At 40.8% G+C, this 22296-nt stretch overlaps 1 protein-coding gene across 5 annotated transcripts in view; it reads right to left on the bottom strand.

The window, feature by feature from the left end:
- The window catches only part of KALRN (kalirin RhoGEF kinase), a 516150-nt gene that overhangs the window by 235893 nt on the left and 257961 nt on the right, over nt 1–22296 (bottom strand). For all 5 annotated transcript variants that reach the window (XM_035129213.2, XM_035129243.2, XM_035129224.2 and 2 more), the window contains exons 6-8: nt 17501–17623; nt 11556–11747; nt 469–600 (exon numbers count right to left, since the gene is read on the bottom strand). In XM_035129213.2, the coding sequence (XP_034985104.1) occupies nt 469–600; nt 11556–11747; nt 17501–17623 (447 nt within the window). The remainder of the gene's footprint in view (nt 1–468; nt 601–11555; nt 11748–17500; nt 17624–22296) is intronic.

The raw sequence follows: 22296 nt of genomic DNA, 5'->3' as shown, positions 1-22296 counted from the left end.
CGTAGACAGTACTAACAGAATAGAGAAAGAAGCAGGGGTTAATATGGATAATCATCTGGCAGCTCTACCCACTGAAGAGAGTTCCTTCTGCTCAAGCATCATTAAAATTCACCAATAATGCAATGAACAAGCAAAACTGGAAAATATTCATCACTTCAAGAATGAAGGGCTTATTTTCTAATAATTGTGCTCAGACTGCAATACTATAAAGTGCTTTCTGGGGAGAAAGTGGGGTAGATGTTTCTGGATTGCAATGCAGAGGGTTCCACTGTTTGTCTGCTTACATAAGACTCATTAGTTAAGGTGCTTAAACAGTCACATCAGCATGGAAATGAAAAGTCAGATAAATATGTCCTACATATTACTCAGCTAACACCTCCACACCTCAGAGGCATATCCAACAATTTTCATTAATTTTCACTGTCTAACCTGCTGGTGGTTATTAAAGTCTGTTCTGTAAAGACTCACCTCAGTGTAGGCTTGGGTGACCTGTTCATAAAGGGACTGATGATGATGGATGGCCAGTTCAAGGTCTTGCATTTCAGAGGGGAGGCCTCCTTCACTGCACATTTTGCACCAGGCATCTACACCAGAAAGGAACTGCAAGAAGAAATTCCAAAAGGACATTACAGGAATGTAATAAACAGGTAGCAGCAAGAGGAAATAATAATAATTAAAATTATCAGGAGAGCCATTTTGAAGTACTACACATCATAGCACATCAAAAATAGAATGAGACAAACATATAAACAAAGTTTCACTTTTTGAGTGGAAACCAGGATCCACAGAACTTGTGTACCCAAGCGGGCACTGGACTTATCAATCAGCAGCCCCCTGACCTGTCAGTGTGCAGTGGTTTTGGACAACTCCCTGAGTTTCAAAAATAGCAGAATGGAGAAGGCAGTTGTGTGTGTGTTTTGAGAGAGAGAGGGGGGGGGAGCCCGTTGGGTGCACCTAACCCACTGAGCATGCCTATAACATGTTTTTAGATACTATCCCATGAAAGCACAGAAGAAGAAAAGGAGTGCTGGTCTTAATTGAATACACAAAGTTAATTGAATACACAAGGTTTCATTTTAAGAGCTTTCTTGAAGACAATCTCTACATGAAGTACTCTACATGTTGAAATGGACTGAGCTACATCTTAGAACTACTGTACAAAATCAAGGCCAAGCAACCACTTCAACAACAAAAAGAAACACCTCCCTCCAAAAGTCATGTAAAAGGGGAGAAATCAACAGATTCAGCATCCCTCTCTGATTAGCAACGCTTGCCAAAATTCTATATTCCTCACAACTATTAAAGATATCTCTACCCAACTTTGCATATGGTCACCCTATACTTAAAGCAGCAGAGCTAGGCCACCTTCTATCTTTCAAAAACATCCAGTAGTGATGGAAAATCTCCCTGCAGCTTGATTTGAAATTGAATCAGCCAATGTGAAAGTTTACTGGAGAACACTTTTTAAAATAAAAAAATTCCTTCCAGTAGGACCTTAGAGACCAACTAAGTTTGTCATTGGTATGAGCTTTCGTGTGCATGCACACTTCTTCAGATACTTTTTAAAAGATTGCTTTTTCTCCAAGAGCACTTGTAATATCATCCCATCCTATTTCATTTTTAACTGGTTCAAAAATCTAGTTAGTTATTATTATTTATTTATTTTTGGCCTGCCATATGGACACTAAATACATCTCATAGAGAGCTAAGCAAACATATCAAGGGGCAGTTTTTATGACTCTATGGGGCAATGGAGAAATTCCAGAGCCTTAAGAAAGGGAAACGCATCACCCACAGACATGTTATCCATCACCAGTGAGGTACAATCTACACTGAAACTACCGGTATGTATATTTTCTTAACGAACTGGGGATTTCCAGGATGCTAAATCTGTGGTGCCAAACAGTAAACACTAGCAATGAGAAGGCTTGCAAGTTCTAAGTCCACGTAGCCTGCACACTTTTCTTTTCTTTTTTGAAATAATATTTATTCATTTTATAAAACTGAAAAAATGCATAATACAGAAATATAAAACAGAAAAATACACATAATACAAAAACAGAAAACAGAAAAATACACATAATACAAAAACATAACACACAAAATACAAAATATCAAAAAAGGAAAATAAAAAAGAAGAAAAATCATATTCATCATTCTTATGCCTTAACATTTTTTACTTCCTCGTATCGGTGTTTTCTTGTATCTCATCCTTAGTAATTTCTATATCATAATTCCATTCATCTTATTTTATCGACATTCATTTCATTTCTTATTTAACACTTATACCTAAATCCTAATATGCTATAATACCTTAACATATCCTTCCTCTACAACCTCTATGTACTTCCAAATCTATATTAAACATTTCCAATACAGTATTGCAATTATTCCTTATATACACTTTAAATTTCTTCCAATCTTCTTCCACTGACTCTTCTCCCTAATCACGGAGTCTCCTGGTCAGCTCGGCCAGTTCCATAAATTTGATCATCTTCATTTGCCATTCATCCACTGTTGGTAGTCTTCTCTCTGTAGCCTGCACATTTTTCATAAGCTTACAAAGCTTATCCTGACGCTACCTTCTCTAACATAACTTCTCTTGCTTGCTGGTTTGTTTGTTCAAACTGAACGTGACACATTGATGTACCTTTTAACAAGCTCACATCTTCAACTTGTTCATTTATTTATTTCATATCCTGCCCTTCCTCCCAAAGGAGGCCAGGACTGGAAACAAGTGATAAAACAATAACAACATATTAAAAACAATTCCAATACAGATGCAGACTAGGAAAGATTCCACACACTCTTTATCCCACCTCATTACTCTTTCCTAATGTTCCTGTTTCTCTTGGTCTTTTTTTCTCTCTTGCTCATTCTGTTATGCATAAAAACCTATCAATAAAAAGAACAGCTAATTATACAGTAGCTACACTGCCTCATTTGAGTAATATAAAAAAACACCTCTGTAGCCTGGTTACAGGTAGGTAGCCGTGTTGGTCTGGATCGAAGTAAAATAAAATAAAAAAATTCCTTCAGTAGCACCTTAAAGACCAACTAAGTTTTTATTTTGGTATGAGCTTTCGTGTGCATGCACACTTCTTCAGATACAGTGAAATGGAAGTTTCCAGGCACTTATGTAGAGAAGGGGTGGGGAGGGGTGGGGATGGGGAGGGGGGATCACTCAGAAGGGTGGTGGAAATGGGTGATTGACTGACTGATAGCTGTTGATGACTGCAAACGACTGCAAATGGTTTTGCATGAAAAAGCAAGGGTTGAGATGGCTGAAGATCGCTTATCATGTATAATGAGATAAGAACCCGATATCTCTGTTCAAACCAGGTCCCTCCATGGTTTTGAGCTTGGTGATAAGTTGCAATTCAGCAACTTCTCTTTCCAGTCTATTTCTGAAATTCTTTTGTAGTAAGACAGCTACTTTGAGATCTTGTATAGAATGTCCTGGGAGATTGAAGTGTTCTCCTACTGGTTTTTCTGTCTTCTGGTTCCTGATGTCAGATTTATGTCCATTTATCCTTTGGCGTAGGGTTTGGCCTGTTTGTCCAATATAGAGAGCTGAAGGGCACTGTTGGCATTTGATGGCATACACAATGTTAGAGGATGAGCAATTAAATAGTCCTGAGATGGTATGTTGGATGTTGTTGGGGCCAGTAATGGTGTTGTCTGGGTGTATGTGGCAGCAAAGTTGGCATCTGGGTTTATTGCAGGCTCTGGTACCAGTGTCCATGTTAAGTCTGGTGGTTGTATTATTGTGGGTGAGGAGTTGTTTAAGATTGGGTGGCTGTCTGTAGGCAATGAAAGGTCTTCCTCCCAGAGCTTGAGAAAGGGAGCGGTCATTGTCCAGGAGAGGCTGTAGATCTCTGATGATGCGTTGTACTGTTTTAGCTTGGGAGCTGTATGTGATGACTAGTGGTGTTCTGTTATTTTCTTTTTTGGGTCTGTCTTGCAGCAGGTTCTCTCTAGGTATCTGTCTGGCTCTGTTGATCTGTTGTTTAACTTCATCAGGTGGATATTTTAGTTCTAAAAAGGTTTGCTGTAGATCTCTTAGGTGAGATTCTCTGTCTGTAGAGTTGGAACAGATGCGGTTGTAACGTAAGGCCTGGCTGTATACGATGGATTGTTTGGTATGTTTGGGATGGTAGCTAGAAGCATGTAGATATGTTTGTCGGTCAGTTGGTTTTCTGTATAAGGTGGTGTCTATACGTCCATCCTGTATTTTTATAGTAGTGTCCAAAAAATGTATTTCTTGCATAGATTGGTTCATTGTTAGGTTGATGGTGGGGTGAAAGTCATTGAATGTCTGGTGGAAGGTTTCCAGGGTCTGTTGTCCATGTGTCCAGATAATAAAAATATCGTCAATGTATCGCAGGTACAGGAGAGGTTTGAGTGGGTAGGAGTTAAGGAAACGTTGTTCTAAATCTGCCATGAAGATGTTGGCATACTGTGGGGCCATGCGGGTGCCCATGGCTGTGCCGCTGATCTGGAGGAACAGGTCATCACCAAATGATCCTCCAGATCAGCAGCACAGCCATGGGCACCCGCATGGCCCCACAGTATGCCAACATCTTCATGGCAGATTTAGAACAACGTTTCCTTAACTCCTACCCACTCAAACCTCTCCTGTACCTGCGATACATTGACGATATTTTTATTATCTGGACACATGGACAACAGACCCTGGAAACCTTCCACCAGACATTCAATGACTTTCACCCCACCATCAACCTAACAATGAACCAATCTATGCAAGAAATACATTTTTTGGACACTACTATAAAAATACAGGATGGACGTATAGACACCACCTTATACAGAAAACCAACTGACCGACAAACATATCTACATGCTTCTAGCTACCATCCCAAACATACCAAACAATCCATCGTATACAGCCAGGCCTTACGTTACAACCGCATCTGTTCCAACTCTACAGACAGAGAATCTCACCTAAGAGATCTACAGCAAACCTTTTTAGAACTAAAATATCCACCTGATGAAGTTAAACAACAGATCAACAGAGCCAGACAGATACCTAGAGAGAACCTGCTGCAAGACAGACCCAAAAAAGAAAATAACAGAACACCACTAGTCATCACATACAGCTCCCAAGCTAAAACAGTACAACGCATCATCAGAGATCTACAGCCTCTCCTGGACAATGACCGCTCCCTTTCTCAAGCTCTGGGAGGAAGACCTTTCATTGCCTACAGACAGCCACCCAATCTTAAACAACTCCTCACCCACAATAATACAACCACCAGACTTAACATGGACACTGGTACCAGAGCCTGCAATAAACCCAGATGCCAACTTTGCTGCCACATACACCCAGACAACACCATTACTGGCCCCAACAACATCCAACATACCATCTCAGGACTATTTAATTGCTCATCCTCTAACATTGTGTATGCCATCAAATGCCAACAGTGCCCTTCAGCTCTCTATATTGGACAAACAGGCCAAACCCTACGCCAAAGGATAAATGGACATAAATCTGACATCAGGAACCAGAAGACAGAAAAACCAGTAGGAGAACACTTCAATCTCCCAGGACATTCTATACAAGATCTCAAAGTAGCTGTCTTACTACAAAAGAATTTCAGAAATAGACTGGAAAGAGAAGTTGCTGAATTGCAACTTATCACCAAGCTCAAAACCATGGAGGGACCTGGTTTGAACAGAGATATCGGGTTCTTATCTCATTATACATGATAAGCGATCTTCAGCCATCTCAACCCTTGCTTTTTCATGCAAAACCATTTGCAGTCGTTTGCAGTCATCAACAGCTATCAGTCAGTCAATCACCCATTTCCACCACCCTTCTGAGTGATCCCCCCTCCCCATCCCCACCCCTCCCCACCCCTTCTCTACATAAGTGCCTGGAAACTTCCATTTCACTGTATCTGAAGAAGTGTGCATGCACACGAAAGCTCATACCAAAATAAAAACTTAGTTGGTCTTTAAGGTGCTACTGAAGGAATTTTTTTATTTTATTTTACCTCTGTAGCCCAAGTTTTTTAATCCAGCTTTGAGGTTTTCCACCTCTGCCTTGAAGGCAATGTTTTTTTAAGCGTTGTACCTACTGAGGTGTACTGACTGAAGAGTTCCTGTTAAGTTTGCCATTTTTATCAAGGATGTCTTAGAATGAGGAGCCTGAAAGGACATGAAGGTCACTGTGGATAACCCCATCTCAACCCCACCCTGAGCAGAGTCCTCCACAATCTAAACACATTATCACAATTGTTATGAATCATAAGCATAGCTCAGCATATGCTGTGCCCAGCAGCTTTACAAGAGGGAAGCCACTTTAGCATAAAAGACTCCTATGGCTCAACCAAGCTAGCTGAATTAAGTGTAACAATGCTTGGACAAATATACTTTTTTAAAATTGCTTTTGCTTTTCAGTGTGTACTTTCCCCACTGATTAGTGGTGATGTACTGTGGTTATCAGGGATGTGGGTGGCGCTGTAGTCTAAACCACTGAGCCTAGGGCCTGCCGATTGGAAGGTCGGCTGTTCGAATCCCCGCAGCGGGGTGAGCTCCCGTTGTTCAGTCCCAGTTCCTGCACACCTAGCAGTTTGAAAGCACGTCAAGTGCAAGTAGATACAGTGGTACCTCAGGTTGGGGACCCGGTCCTTTCCGGGGTGCTGTTCGCACCCCAAAAAGTCTGCAACCCGAGCGGCACTTTCACGAATGTGCGAGAGAGCACTTCTGCGCATGTGCGCATGGAGGAACCTGGAAGTAAACACTTCCGGGTCCGCCGCATTCGCAACCCAGAAAAACGCAACCCGCAGTGGACGCAACCCGAGGTATGACTGTAAATAGGTAGCGCTTCGGCGGGAAGGTAAATGGCGTTTCCGTGTGCTGCTCTGGTTCGCCAGAAACGGCTTAGTCATGCTGGCCACATGACCCGGAAGCTGTCTGCGGACAAACGGCTCCCTCAGCCTATAGAGCGGGATGAACGCTGCAACCCCAGAGTCGTCCACAACTGGACCTAATGGTCAGGGGTACCTTTACCTATTGTGTGGTTATCAAACAAGAAGTGGGGGGGGGGATACGGGAAAGGATTCACACCTACTGATCTCCAAAAGGCAGTATTACATTGCATGGTTCTCAATTCCTGCCCTCTGGATTCCTAAACTTCAGTGTCTAAGGATTATGGCAGTTAAGCTAAAGTTTAGGTATGTAAACTTAAATGAACTTTTTGGGTATGAATACGTGTCATGCATTTGCACCTAAGTAGGGATAAACTCCCGCCCCCCCCCCATCCTTATCTATACAGCATTTTCCAAGCATTTCATTCTGTTCTTTCCTATCATCACAACTACTCCCTGGCTTGTTTTTTTCTTTCCAAGTCATTGCATGTCAGTCAGAAGGCAATGCATTCAAAATAATTTTATTTGGGGCATTCAAAAAAAATTATTTGGGGATAACTTGGAAGCAACCTGCTTTCAACTATGACCACAAAGAAGAACAAAGTCACTCATGTACTTGAGAAATATTTATAAAGTGCTTCCCAAGGGTTCAATCATAGCTGCCAAGTTTTCCCTTTTCTCACGAGGAAGCCCATTCAGCATAAGGGAATTTCCCTAAAAAAAGGGAGAACTTGGCAGCTATGGTTCAATCAGCTTATGTCTGGCTCAGATAAACTGCAGCTGCAACAGTTTGTAAATGGTCTAAGTGTTTCTGTCTGCAAACATCAGGTGCTGTAAGATACGTTGTACGTTTTAAAATAGCAACCACCTTAGAAAGAGATAGAAAAAAGTATTCCACAAACAGTATTCTGGTTACTAGGTAAGAGAAAAGAGCCAGAGATGGAAGTTAAAGCACATGAGATTAAAAGAAACCCAGCTGAAATATAGAATATAATTTTATTAACCGGAGAAGAGAAGAAACATCATGAGATTAAGACACCACACAATGTGAAGGCTGCCATCCTAAGCACATTTAACTAGAGAGTAAGTCCCAGTGATCTCAGACTTACTTCTGAGTAAACATTCTTAGGAACACAAAAGTTCAACAAACTCAATTTTAGGGGAATCGTTTTCTGGGAATTACTGTTTGGCTCCTGCCTTAACTTTCATAGCACACCAGGGAGCTTGATCTTCTAAATTATAAGACGATGAGTCAACAGGATATTTCACTAAATAGAAGAACCAGAGCAGACTACACATTTCAGTTCCAGACTCCCAGCTGATGGAACTACAAGCCTAGTCAGATAATTGCAGCCCCCACCCCACCCAGGCACTTGATAGTTTGCTGGCTCCACACCAATAATTTCCTCCCACAAATGTCTCTTTTAATCCAAATGAGTAGCAAGTTGGACTCGAATTCTCCTACCCACTTTAATTCCTGTCCTGAGAGACTCTGATAACTGTCCATCAGCCTTTATTTCAAGAAAGGGTTCCTTTCTTCCAGTTGCTTTTTTACCCAAGTGAGAGGGCCCATTAAAAGCTAGGCATGTTAATGTGGCTGATAAAGCTGTCCTGTCAAAGTTTAAACCATTTAGGTTTTTCTGTCTTTGTCTGTGTTTCCTTGTGATCCTTTGTCTGTGTTTCCTTGTGCCTGCACCTGACATCTCTACTCATGACTCACTAGAAAGTCCAAGAAATTGCCATTTAACAAGTATGCATTAAGAGTGAGGGAATCCCATGTTGCTATCAGGCTGGAAAGGTACTATTAGTCTGGCATGGTGCAGACTGCACCCCCAGTGCTAGTCCTTAAATTACTACACACAATGCACATGGGGATGAGACCATCTGATCTGAAGACAGGCAGTGTGGATTTTGAGGATCACAGAGCTGTTACAGCTGCCCTGTGGAAATGCTTGAAATTACTCCAACTGGCAGTTCTAAGTTCCATGATAGTTAAGTAGTTTTAACAGAGTATATCATCATGACATTTGGCAATACACCCGCCTTCCCAAAACACAACTCTCCGTTAAGATATTTTATTGGTTATTATTACAAATATTTATGTCCCAACTAATGTGCTCAAATTGGCTAACAACAAAGTTTATAATCTATTCTTACAGAACACTCCAGAAATAACAAAAAGTAGTCTAAAGAGGTGATAAAATACTGCAGTCGAGAAAAAGCCATAATATTCCTGTGCTGGCATGGAGATTGGAGAATCCAACTGCATGTGGAATTACTCCATACAAAGGGGAAACCAGTATGGGGAGTAATTTTACCTGGTTTTGAAGTGCAAGGTATAAAGCACAGTCCTGTTGAGCTTTTGGGGTCATATCAGAGTCTTATCCTAAGCAACTTTTACAGAAATGCAATCAACTTTACCACTGAGACTGAGATCCAGAAGCTGAAGTATTTTAGCTAGATCATTTGACCTTTATTAATTTGTTACTGATTACTTAGTAGTATATACTGTAGAATGTAATTAATTACAAGATAAGGACAGCAACTGCCCTGCTGGATCACACTAAAAGCCCATTAGTTATTTTCCCTTGTTTACCAATAAAAGCTTATTTATATTAAGCTAATTCTTTTATAGAAGGGACCCAGGTGGCGCTGTGGTTAAACCACTGAGCCTAGGGCTTGCTGATCAGAAGGTCGGCGGTTCGAATCCCTGTGACGGGGTGAGCTCCCGTTGCTTGGTCCCAGCTCCTGCCAACCTAGCAGTTCGAAAGCACGTCAAAATGCAAGTAGATAAATAGGAACCGCTACAGCGGGAAGGTAAACAGCGTTTCCATGTGCTGTTCTGGTTTGCCAGAAGCGGCTTTGTCATGCTGGCCACATGACCTGGAAGCTATACGCCGGCTCCCTCGGCCAATAATGTGAGATGAGCGCGCAGCCCCAGAGTCGGACACGACTGGACCTAATGGTCAGGGGTCCCTTTACCTTTACCTTTAATTCTTTTATATGTGGAAGAAGTAACATTTATGTGGCACAGTGATTTTTTGCATTTTAAGTTTGAATTGTGAGTTGCCAAGGAGGATGGTGGCATACTAGATTATGGAGCATTACACTTCATCAGATTTTGCAGACTAAGTGGTTGAAGAATTCAGCCTAAAGCCCTGAGACTTCATACAAACAATTACCATGCCCAAATCAGCCCTAGACCTGAATCTTGAGTGCTAGTTGTATAGATATGCCCATGAATAGGAGAGGGAATCCAAAATAATATACATGAGAGTGCTAAAGAACATCAAATATGATTTTTCAGATTAAAATACTGCCAAACTTCTCAAAGACTAGCATAAACAGCTTTTGCATATTATATGCTACAAAAATGAAATAGAAAAAGAGGAAGAGAATTCTTGGCCAAATCAGATAAATTAGACATAGATTAATTTCTGAAAACAAGACCGTAAAATAAAGAGACATTAATCAAAATGTAAAATCCCCCAGATTGAAAAAGATAAGCATTAAAAAAAAAGAAGTACAGAAGAAATAGAAATTTGCCTGATTGTTTTTTGTTTATTTGTAAACAGATATCCATGTCTGAAGAGGGAAAGGATGGCTGCTAGGAAAAGAATAACAACAAAACATACCCAGACATACAGTATTTCAGCAATGTTTCCCTTAAGCTCCTCTCGGTTAAGGTAAGCTTCCTGGTGGCTGTCAAATCAGCCTGGAGAATATCCAAAAGTGCCCTCTCTACAGCCAAATACCTCTGCATCTTTCACAAGGGCAGACTGGTCCTGTGCAATCTTTATACTGAAGGTCTCTTCCAACTTCCACTTACAACAGGAACTTGTTTTGCCCACATTCTGCCTAGAAAGCCTGACATTCGCTAGACATTTGCAGGACCTTAAAAGCCTACAGCAACAGGACCAGGGAACTCAGGAGAACAGATTCCCTCTTTGTATCCTTTCACACTTCCTCCCTGGGGAAGAAAGTGACCTCCGCTACCTTGGCTGGATAGATTAAGGCCTGTAGTGCTCTTGCCTATGAAGCACAAAAGCTTCTGGGCTCCTCCTTCCATCACTGCTCACTACATACGATCAGAAGCTACCTTGGTTGCTTTCTCATCCAATGATCCTCTTCTAGAGAGCTGCAGAGTGGCTACCAGGGCATCTCCCAACACCTTCACAAAAAAACTACTGCATCAATGCCCATGATTCTGTTGAAGCCACCTTCAGTAGGAGGGTCGTACAATGGATCCTTCCTCTGTAATCCTGCAGCTGTTCTCCCACCTAAGAATAGGATAGCTCTGCTATGTCCCGATCTGCTGACCTTTCATTGCAGGGAAATGGGGGGGGGGAGGGAGAGTATGACCGTACCTACCTGAAGCATAGTTTTCCATTGCCAATGAAAGATCAGCAGGGCCCCACCCTTATGGCAGATTGCAGGATCCCTCAATGCTCTCTCTCTATGATTCCCTGTTTTCTCTGTGATGTAGGATCTGTTTTTCCCCTTCCCTAGTTCCTGTCTTTCCTTGAGCTTGGTGAATCCGCAAACTGAATCCCTATTTGTAACACATCACCAAGAAAAGAGCCAAGATACCAGCTGAATTAATAGTATTGATAATATTCTCAGCTAGACCAAAATCCCAAATAAACTAAAATTACACACCTGTTCAGCTTTCTGGTGAAACACAGCAGACATTGCTAGTATAGTGCTGCGCTCATCCAGTGCTGCAGCAAAGCTCTTCCATTCTTGATCTAGCTGGGTAGAAATTTGTTTAATTTGCTGAGATGCATAATGGCCAGCCTCTGAAAGCCTGGATGCAACCGACATGATGCGATTTATATTCACGTAGGCATTCTGGGGAGAGAGAAAATTATATTAAGTAAGAACTGCCACCCTCCCTATTATTCATCAAAACCTTTTAACATATTTGTCAAAACTGAGGATGGGTTGTGAAGGACAGAACAGGTACACAACCAAGCAGCATTTTGGAAGATCTGACAGCCAAGCTAAATTATTAACAGTATCATATGGTGATATTCTTATTTATTGATTGTACCATTTCATCTTGCAGATGGAAGTTCCCACTCCTGCATGCCAAATTTTCTACCTGTTGAAAGCAGTAATGTATTTATGGTGTTTGCCACCCCACTTCAATTTTTATTATTTTTTAAGTCACATATCCAGAGTCGCAGCCAGACAAATGGAATAACTGACATCATAAGATGAGGGTTGGAACCATGCTAAACTAGTAAATATTGATTTATTTAAGATATTATTTTGAAACTGAAATAAATAAATCATGAACAACATAATTTCATTTCCACCTTTTTATTTTATTTTAATATATTATTGTTGTATTTAAATGTATTTATTTTTTTAAAAAAAAAGCTCAACAAAAAGCTATAAATTAAAAATTTGAATCTACAATAAGTAGTGTTCTTGACTTAACCTTTCTGCTTGCTTTGTAAAGATCATGCTCCTACACACACATGGAATTAATAAAATGTTCACTAAGGACATGGCTTTTTAAAAGATCAAATGCATTGTGCTTATCATGATGGTCTAACATGCCTCTTCTCACCACTTAGTTCCTGGAGACACACAGGGTAGGCAAGAATTAAGGACAGAAGGTGGGGATTCTGCTAGAATTTGCACTCCCCCCCCCCCCCCGCCGCCGCCCTATTATAACAAACGATCATCACCGGAATAAAGTTAAAGAAAAATTATACACACAACACAACCCCACTCAAGAGTGAGAGAAGCAGAAGACTCCATGAACTCAAGAAAGACATTAACATGAGTCCATGTTTTTCTGCAGAAATCCAATTGCTGCTTTGATTTTGCAGGGAATGAAGTTGTAATCTTTAAACTGTACCCAGCAATTGTATAAGCTCTAATGAAGAACAATAGCTTGTTCTCGCATGATCTCTTCAAGAACCCAATTCCCATGGTAATGTTCTTAACCAACTAACCACATGTGGCCTGATGCAGATTTTTAATTGAAGTGCATATTGTCTTGGCATAATAGAAAGAGTACAGTGCATGGAAATGACAAACAGTAAGATCTTATTTCAGAAAGATGTCATTAGAGAGTAATTGTAATGTGTTTCCTATGCATTGTAACTCTAGGGAGAGAGGGCAACGTGTCCTAGTTTTTGTCAATTAGTTCCTTGACAATGGGTGGGCTGATGTAGCCATGTTGGAAAACAACTTTGCACATTTATCTGAAGTCATGACCCACCCTTCGAAGGGGTCACATATAAACCATAAACCAATTTTGGTGAAGCAGTTATGAATAGCTTCAATTAGAATAATCAGCATGTGCACTGGGCTATTCAAATATAAATCGGCAATCAGTGTGATTTGTATCCATTTAAATAGGACAATGAAGCTTGCTTTAGAAAAGTAATGAGATTAATGGGATACCAAATATACTTTAAAGTCAGTTTTCTCTTAATGAGACACATTAACATATAGACGTAAATACTGCACAGTTATAAGAAAAGAACAATCCATTTTTTTAAAAAAAAGAATACTAACACTGTTCTGTTAAAAAATGCAATCCTTAGAGTACATAGTGCTATGTAATATTTCTCTAGTTTAACATAACAGCCCAGAAAAATCCATTTTCTTACTATGTACTATAGCAGTGATGGCGAAACTTTTATAGACCAAGTGCCCAAACTGCAACTCAAAACCCACTTATCGCAAAGTGCAAACACGGCAATTTAAGCTGAATATTGAGGTTTTAGTTTAGAAAAACAACAACTCATACATTAACATCTTTTGTCTTAAAAGAAAAACTCAGTAACAGAGTTTTCAATCATACAAACAACGTGTAAAAGTTTGCATTAAGATCATCCAAACTAAGTAAGGAAAGCAATCCCAAGTGCTTTCATTGACTTAAAATTATTTGGTAGAGAATTCCGCACTTTAAGGATTTCCCGCTTTTAAGCTCCAGCCTGAGCAAGCAAGCGTTTTCGGCGCGGCCCTCTGAGCGCATGCAGAGCAGCAGCACCCCCACGCCACTGTTTCCTGAAAGGCCCCCGGGGGCTGCCCACCATGCTAGTCCTGCTCCCTCGCCCAGCCCTGACCAGCCCCTACACAGGGTGTCCGGCATGGCCAGAGGGTATGTAAAGCCTCAACCTCTTAGCAGGAGGAGGAAGGCAGCTGCTCAGAACTCTCAGCGGCCCACCAACAAGGCAATGCGCCTCTGAGCACATGCAGAGCACTGTGCCCCCCGCTGTGAGGGCTCCCCAAGGGAAAATGTGTGCCCTGGGGGTTGTGGCTCCATTTTGCACACACCGACGCATCACCCGAGGCACTTCTACTCGGACACAAGTCCCAGAATCCACGCCCAGCCTCTGAAAACCACATGAGCGTGTGCTTGGGGATAGCACCACGTATGTGAATGGGAGCAATGCCCCACCCGGTCCTTCCCTTTGTGCCTCCCAGGCCACAAGGGCATCCCATGCAGAGCGGCTGAGCAAAAGGAGCCCTGAAAGCGCTGCAGCAGACAGGCCAGTTTGGGGATTTTGGCTCTTTACTGTCCTGCTCGTGCAGCATCTGAAACTGAGGTCCACCATAATCATTGCCAGTGCTATTTCGCAACCCGCTCGCACAAAATACTAATTGCCACAATATGCTCTGGAAGCCTCCGCGCAATTGGGCGCAATGAACTCGGGCCAAAAAATAGCTGAAACCTCTGTTTTGGAGAGAGTCAGCACCCTGACAGGCATTGCATCCCACTCCTGCCAGTTTCCCCCGCCACCCCTCCATGCACATGGTACTTCGGCCACGCAAGTTGAGCTGAGGACTCAACGCGCCACCCTCGCCTTCTGCTGGCACTGTGCTGGGGCAACGGCGTAGCGTGCCCACAGAGGACTCTGAGTGCCCCCTCTGCCATGCGTGTCATAGGTTCGCCATCACTGCACTATAGCATGTACTCAGCGATTTTTGAAGAAATTCTTGTCCTGAATGACAACATGTGAAAACATGAAACCTCTCTCTCTCTAAAAAAAAAGCATGGACACCTTGGCTAACAAATTTATTTAGTACAGTCTTTCATACACTACAGCCCACTTCATCAGATGTACAACTATGTGAAATTATTATGAGTTTTGCAAATGTAATGAATTTGGGTTGTTTGAAACATTCCTCCTTTTTCTTATTTTTGCAACATGTGTCACATGTATTTAATACAAAAAGTAGCACATGTAGCCATGAAAACTATTACCTTTAAAAAAGAAAAGAAAAGAAAAACCCCTAAAGCTGAGATTTTTTGGATTCCGATCGGTCAAAAAGCCTCCCACAAGGAACATTCCATATTTCCTATGATTTTAAAATATAAGGATTTTGCCTTGACTACCTGGTTTTATGAAACCAGCTTTTAGAACAAAAGAAAATAAAACATCAATCTACGTACTGTAATGGGAATTTATTTTAAATAATGATGGCAATGAAACTTACAGCTGTACACAGTATGTATAGTCTGACTATGACAAAAGTGATGAAGATTATTCATGAAAAAAGTGTGCAAACAAATAAAATGTTTAGAGAACTGCACTTAATTTTCTTTAACAGTTTTTCTTTTTCTGTTTCATTACAGCAAAAGGAAAGGTAATTGGAAAGCTGTTAAGACCCCGTGGGGATTGGGACTCAGCCATAGCCATTACTAGCACACATGTGGTGTAAGGCTAGGCATTACTAATCAATGCACAGCTAGTGACAGTCCCCTATGAAACTCAGATATTAAACGTTCAAAGAGGCTCAGCTTATGCTTTATGAACCCCAGAAAGATCATATGGCTATGAAGAGTCCTGCCCATAAAGACCTTCCACAATCAAATTCTTCATTTTGTTCCTTAATGGTTCCTCTGTGGAGATGCTTTTTAGGAGAATAGCATTCAGAAAATAGACAAGTTTATCTAGATGAGACGAGAGTACCACATCTCCAGTCACATCATACATCAAAAGGAAGGCGCTTACAACATGGTTGGTGTTACTTTCTCAATAAAGCTACATTATGGCAATTTATATGACAGTGTTCTGAAATGACACTTAAATAGGAAGTCTGTGTCCAAGTTTGTAACAGCTTTGTAGAAATAGCAACCCCAGCAGTTGGTAAGTTGAATGAGGACAAACCACACAACATCCACACACTTATAGGAATCATTAACTTCCTGCCACAAACAGAAGTTTCTGAATAAAACTTCATGCATTAGCAGTACTTCATTTTTACTGAGTGATACACTGACAGCTAACAGGTGGCTTTTCTCTTCTTTAATTTTTAACTGTGTTCAATTTACCAACTACAAATTAAACTGAAATATTATTGCAAGTGTCCCATAAAGCCACTGGGATTATAATAACCAGATACTGTAGTATTTTGCTAGAACATAATTTTATCATTTCCAGTCCTATGAAACATGACATTTTTATTTTTATTTTTTTAGTGACCCCTAAACACCGAAGCAACTTGTTTTACATTCACCAAGCGGCCAGTGACAGCAGTACATTTTAACTGCCCTATGAGTTCTTAAGCTCTGAGCATCTTAAAGCCAAAAAATCAGACACCCACAGCTTGTCATGGGGCCTCTTATAACCACTGCTATTTTTTTAGACTGAATTTTTCTTTGAGTTTTAGAAGTTGTCATCCAATTTCAGCAGGCAAGCAAACTGTCACATAATTTCAAGCATTTGGACAATGATTTCAAATAGTGGGGTGCTGAGCTGTGATTGCATATCCTGAAGCAGCTACTTTGATGTGAGGGGATTCAGAATGGCCACAAGGTTCCTTCAATCCACATAAAACAGGAATGAGATGACACTGGAACAGGAAAAACCTGTATCAGCTCTATTCTATTGCTCATACAATAGTGTGGGAGCTAATTTTCTGTTATACAATCTAATGGAAACCTGTGACTAAGCAAGCATGTGGCCAGGGGTCTTTTTGCCCAATAATTGTCCTGTCTACTGGTCAAACAATTACTTGGTGGAAAACGAGAATATGACTCCTGGAGTGGTATGAAATCATACCAGAGGGAAGTGGCTTCAACATTGCTATAAGCACATACAAAAGGGGCATGTATCCAATGCAGATGCCATCAGCATGTCTGAATATAAGCATTATAGTTTATTTTCTGGAATTCTGAACTTCAGTAGCAGTTTAAATGACCAAGTGATCAAAGAGGAAAAATAAATCCTGGTCATATGAAAAAAATGTCAGTTATCACAGTACTGTTTAGGGAAGCTTTTAATGTTTAACAAACCATTGTGTTTTAATATTTTCTTAGAAGCTGCCTAGAGTGGCTGGGGAAACCCAGACAGATGGGCGGGGTATAAATAATAAATTATTATAAATTATTATTACTAAGCTTTCTGTCTACTGACTCTTATTAATGGTATCCCAGGAACATAGCAAAATATGTATTGCACCAACCATCCTTTAAATACTTTTTTTTTTTAAGTACTGCTGTTAGATGCTCAACCTGATGTTTTACTCATCAAACCTCCAGGGTTTCCCTAATCTTTTAACTGGTGCTTCTTCCTTGACTTTTCATCTCTGTCCCATATGCATCCTTAGAAGGGGAGAAAATAGGTACTTACCATAGAATTCATAGCAAAATGATTATGCTGTGTCTGCAAATCCAGGGCATGTTGATAGTTCACTCCAATTTCAGTGTGACTCTGCAGGAACAACTCTTTGTTGTGACTGATCCAATCAAACATCTAAAAAAAAAGAAAGAAAACAAAATCATGGCTTAAAGATGAGGACATTACCTTGGATCCAAGCATATTGTTTTCTGCACAAATTTATACTGGTGTCACACACAACACCCTATACAAAATTCTACCAAAACTATGCTCTGTGAATAAAAGCATGGCATATGTACTTTTGAAAGCACTGCTCAAATAATATGAAGCTCGGATATTTGAACTGTCCAAATTATTGTGATGCAATTTCAAATTTGATCTACTTAGTCTTGGTCAGGTTGAAAGGAGATACAAGCTCAGGGTGGAATATGTATGCATTTATAAGGCCCAGACAAATTAGAAACCTGTATGTGGGCCTATGTAATTTATATGTGGAATTCATTTATAATTCCAAGCAACTCGGAATATATGTATCATGGCCCCCAACCACAGAGGCCAGCAATATTCCAAGGAGAAACTGGGTGCTGCATCCAGAGGATAACCTGAAATACCTTCTTGTATGTCCTCCCTGTTAATTGACACAGTCCAACCATCACCCTCTTACTCAGAAAATGATAGGACCTCCACTTCCCTGACCTTGCAGAGGCCAACAGATACAAAATCAGGCAGGGACCATTTAAACAACACAGCCAGCTCCTATATAGGCTGTGTCAACCTCAGCTCTCTGCTGAGACAACATCCCTCTATTGCTGCAATAAGAAGGTGAACTCTAGCCAGTAGGGGGCCACTGGGAACTGTTCATGGTCTAGACTCTGGACTTTCCTTGTTGCTCTTTAAAGAGATGTACAGTGGTGCCTCGACTTATGAATTTAATCCGTTCCGAAGGCACCTTCGTAGGTCGAAAAATTCGTAAGTCGAAAAGCGCCATTGAAACGCGATTTCCCATAGAAATGCATTGGAAACGGGAGAATTCATAAGTTGAAGCAACCCCATCTAAAAACTCGCCACGGTTTCTGTTCGGATGTCGAGAAATTTGTAAGCGTGCGGCCATTTTCCCCATTCGTAAGTCGAAAAATTCGGTTGTCGAGTCGTTCGTAAGTCGAGGTACCACTGTACCCTGATGTGCCCTAACCTCTCAAAAGAGACGTGACTTGATCATGAGCCCCAAGTCCCTTGGAACATTTGGATATGGTAGCTGTTCCCTTATAATGTGACACAGGATTGGTGGTCATCTTGTAATTTGTATAAAAAATCATAGAAGCACAAACTCTATGACAATTAGACAACTGGATTTTCTACATAATAGAATAGTTCAGAAGAGAGATTAGCAATAAATTAGAAATGTGTTTGTTATCATACGTAAAGGTACAGTGCAAATGCCATCCTTAGATTATTCAGAAGGAAAGGCGCTGGCTTCCTTCCTATGGCCCTAAAAGTCTTTCAGGCAAAAATCTTTAGCCCAGCTCCTGTATGGCTCTCAAATTGGACTTTCTGCCAATCTTAAGACCCTTGAAACAGTACAATCAAAATTTTTAAGATCACTATTCGGTACCCCCAAAGAGCACACCTAATGCAGTGTTAAGGCAAGAGGCAGGACTTCCCAGAGTGGAACTAAAAGTCTGGGAGCAAGCAATATCCCTCTGGTTGAAAATCCATTACAATTCAAAGGGAATGTTTCCTCATTTCCTGGCCACAGTTCCCTACCCACCCTGGCTTATGCAAATAACTAACAAGATCAAACAAATTGGCCTAAATCCTGAAGATCTTTTTAATGGAACTCTGAACAAGGCAAAAATAATTATTACTCAGAGACTTTACGTTGTCAAATTACAACAAGAAGATGCCTTACTCCTGGAGAATTATAGATGTCTAAAATCATGGCCTAATTTTACAGCTGCCCCTTACTTATCTAACATCGCTAATGAAGCTTATAGATGGGCCTTCTCTAGAGCCCACTTTGAGGCAATGCCCTCAGCGGTGCTGTACAGTAAATTTATGTGGGTACCAATTCATGAGCGCCTTTGCCCTTGCATGTCTAACAAGGTAGAATCTGTGACTCACATTCTTTTATTTTGTGAATTTTATAGTGAAGAACGAGCTCGACTTATTTTACCCCTTTTATCAAAATTTACACCCTTGCAATATTATTTGGAATTTTCCCCCCGAACTCTTACGAAAATTCCTTCTGGAAGATTCCTCAAGCCCAGTGTCATATGACATGGCTAAATTCTGCATTTTAGCTATCAAGAAACGTAAATCCCTTCTATTGAATGACAATTGCAAATTCCTTTTGTGTAACTGTTTTATTTCTGGTGATGTTATTGCTGATTTTCTTTTGTTTGGAATTATGATATTCTGTATTGCTGGCTTTTGCTGTAATAAAAATTGAATTGAATTGAATTTGAACTGCTAGGTTGGCAGGAGTTTGTTATCATAGATCTATCTAAATGTTCTTTATATAGAAACAGGATGAAGTCACCACATTGACTTGTGTGGTGGATTTTTGTACAATGGCTGGTCTTCTGAATAGCCTAACATGGGTTGACACAGCAGCTCAACAAGTTCAGGCTCAATCCTATCTTTAATTATTTACCCCAAGAAGAAACAAATCTTGATATGCAAATATATTTGAGAAAGCAGTTTATCATAGCAAAAATTCAATTCCACATCACTCCTCAACTTACGAAAACTACAAAATAGTTATGTGAACCAGCCCTATATGATTGCTGCCAAATAGATGTGATGTATATAGATCATAGCTGTACGGTATGACATAAGATCCTTGTAGTGGCTTGTAGTGGTTCAGAGATAACCAAGTCTAGTCAGTTTCAAAACAAGCCAAATTAAAATTATGGGTTTGAAGGAAGGAGTACAAGAGCCTGAAACCCACTTGGGCTCATTCCAGCATGTGCATGTCATGCTAAACCATGGGTTAGCACGAAGTGCAAACACAGCAAATGGATTTATCTGGATTTCTGCCATTTGCTGGATCATTCCAGATTTTTAAATATATAACAGCAGTGCTCAGCTGCTTTTTATGCATGATATGACTGCAGCCCCAAAGTGATAGGTAAAGGGACCTCTGACCATTAGGTCCAGTCGTGACCAACTCTGGGGTTGCGGCACTCATCTCGCGTTATTGGCCGAGGGAGCTGGCGTACAGCTTCCAGGTCATGTGGTCAGCATGACAAAGCCGCTTCTGGCGAACCAAAGCAGCACACAGAAACGCCGTTTACCTTCCCGCTCTAGCGGTACCTATTTATCTACTTGCACTTTGGCGTGCTTTCTGCTAGGTTGGCAGGAGCTGGGACTGAGCAACGGGAGCTCACCCCCTCGCAGGGATTCGAACCACCAACCTTCTGATCAGCAAGCCCTAGGCTCTGTGGTTTAACCCACAGCGTCACCTGCGTCCCTATGCCCCAAAGTGAAAAAGTGGGTAAATGAGAAAATCTTTGAAGAGGTATTTTTTCCAGTCGGCCAATGCACAGGGATGGATTAAGATTTTTAGGAAGTTGGCAGGAGGAGTTTTGCAGTGGACAGCTGGAAAAATAATGCCGCTTAGCTGTGCTGGGAATGGCAGGGAACTCAGCAGATGGAACAGGAGGTTGATAATCATAGAGATCAACATTTTAGGGTTGCAGAATGTGTTCCTCTGGTTTTCGAAGCTTTAAGGTTCTACATTTCATTTTCACTAGCAACAGAGTATTTTTTTCCTGTTAACTATTCCATGCCTATAATTGCTTTTTTGGCAGTTTCACATAAAAGAAGAAAGCAATCCAACAGGATTCCTAATTAGAAATTTAAAACTCATATGTGGCAAAAATGAAAAAAAAATACTGGGTGAAAAAAAATACTCAGTTTGTTCTGCCACCCTCTCAACCCACTAATTTTCTCTTCTGAAGCCACCTGATATGTACATTATTTCTGAAGTTTAAATTAGAAGCTTTCGTTACAGCAATGGATGACTTGGCCTGGACATTTTCTGTCTTGGAGAAGCTTCACATGTTGGGGATTTACTGCAACAATTCTTTGTTTTAGGAAACAACTGAGGTTTATCTTGTTAAGTAACTGCAGGTTAGATGTGAACATTTTCCAAACCAAGGTAGAGCCATTTAAGAAGGCAAGAGCCATCTGGCAACAAGCCCTAGAAAATAGTCAATCTAGTGCATTATTCACAAGGAACCTAGCTGAGATCAACCCGAAACTAAGTAATTAACAAACCCCGACAGATTGTTGCTAAAGGACCAAGAGAACATTTCTTTCCCCATCTTCAGAATAACTCTTATGTGATTGGGTAATGGCTCTACATGGACTAATGCAGAATTATTTGGACACAGTGAATTGCATTTTATATTTTCCTCCCTCTTCTTGTTCCAAACTTACTTACAAAAGGATATTAGCAGCATGTAACAGCCATATATCCAGCAGCCTCTGATCTGATCTTTATTATTTCCAAGGCTTTTTTCCAGCCGGAACTCACTGGAACTCAGTTGCAGCACCTCTCAGGTGGGGGCCATTATCATTATAAGAGAACAAGAGAGTCATACACGGTGAGTTCCAGCACCTCTTTTTCTAGAAAAATAGCACTGATTATTTATAATAGCTTGCTAAAATAATGCTGGCCAAATAGTGGTGTCCCCACCCCCCATGCAAGGAAACATAGATCTATTAACACAATCCTAGGAATGAGTGGGCTTTCTGATATGCCTGTCAGGATGCAGCCAGACATTATCTTTACCCTGTGGTGA

The sequence above is a fragment of the Zootoca vivipara genome, chromosome 1 (genome assembly GCF_963506605.1).
Source record: "Zootoca vivipara chromosome 1, rZooViv1.1, whole genome shotgun sequence".
NCBI lineage: Eukaryota > Metazoa > Chordata > Lepidosauria > Squamata > Lacertidae > Zootoca > Zootoca vivipara.
This window is presented reverse-complemented; position numbering and strand designations above follow the sequence as displayed.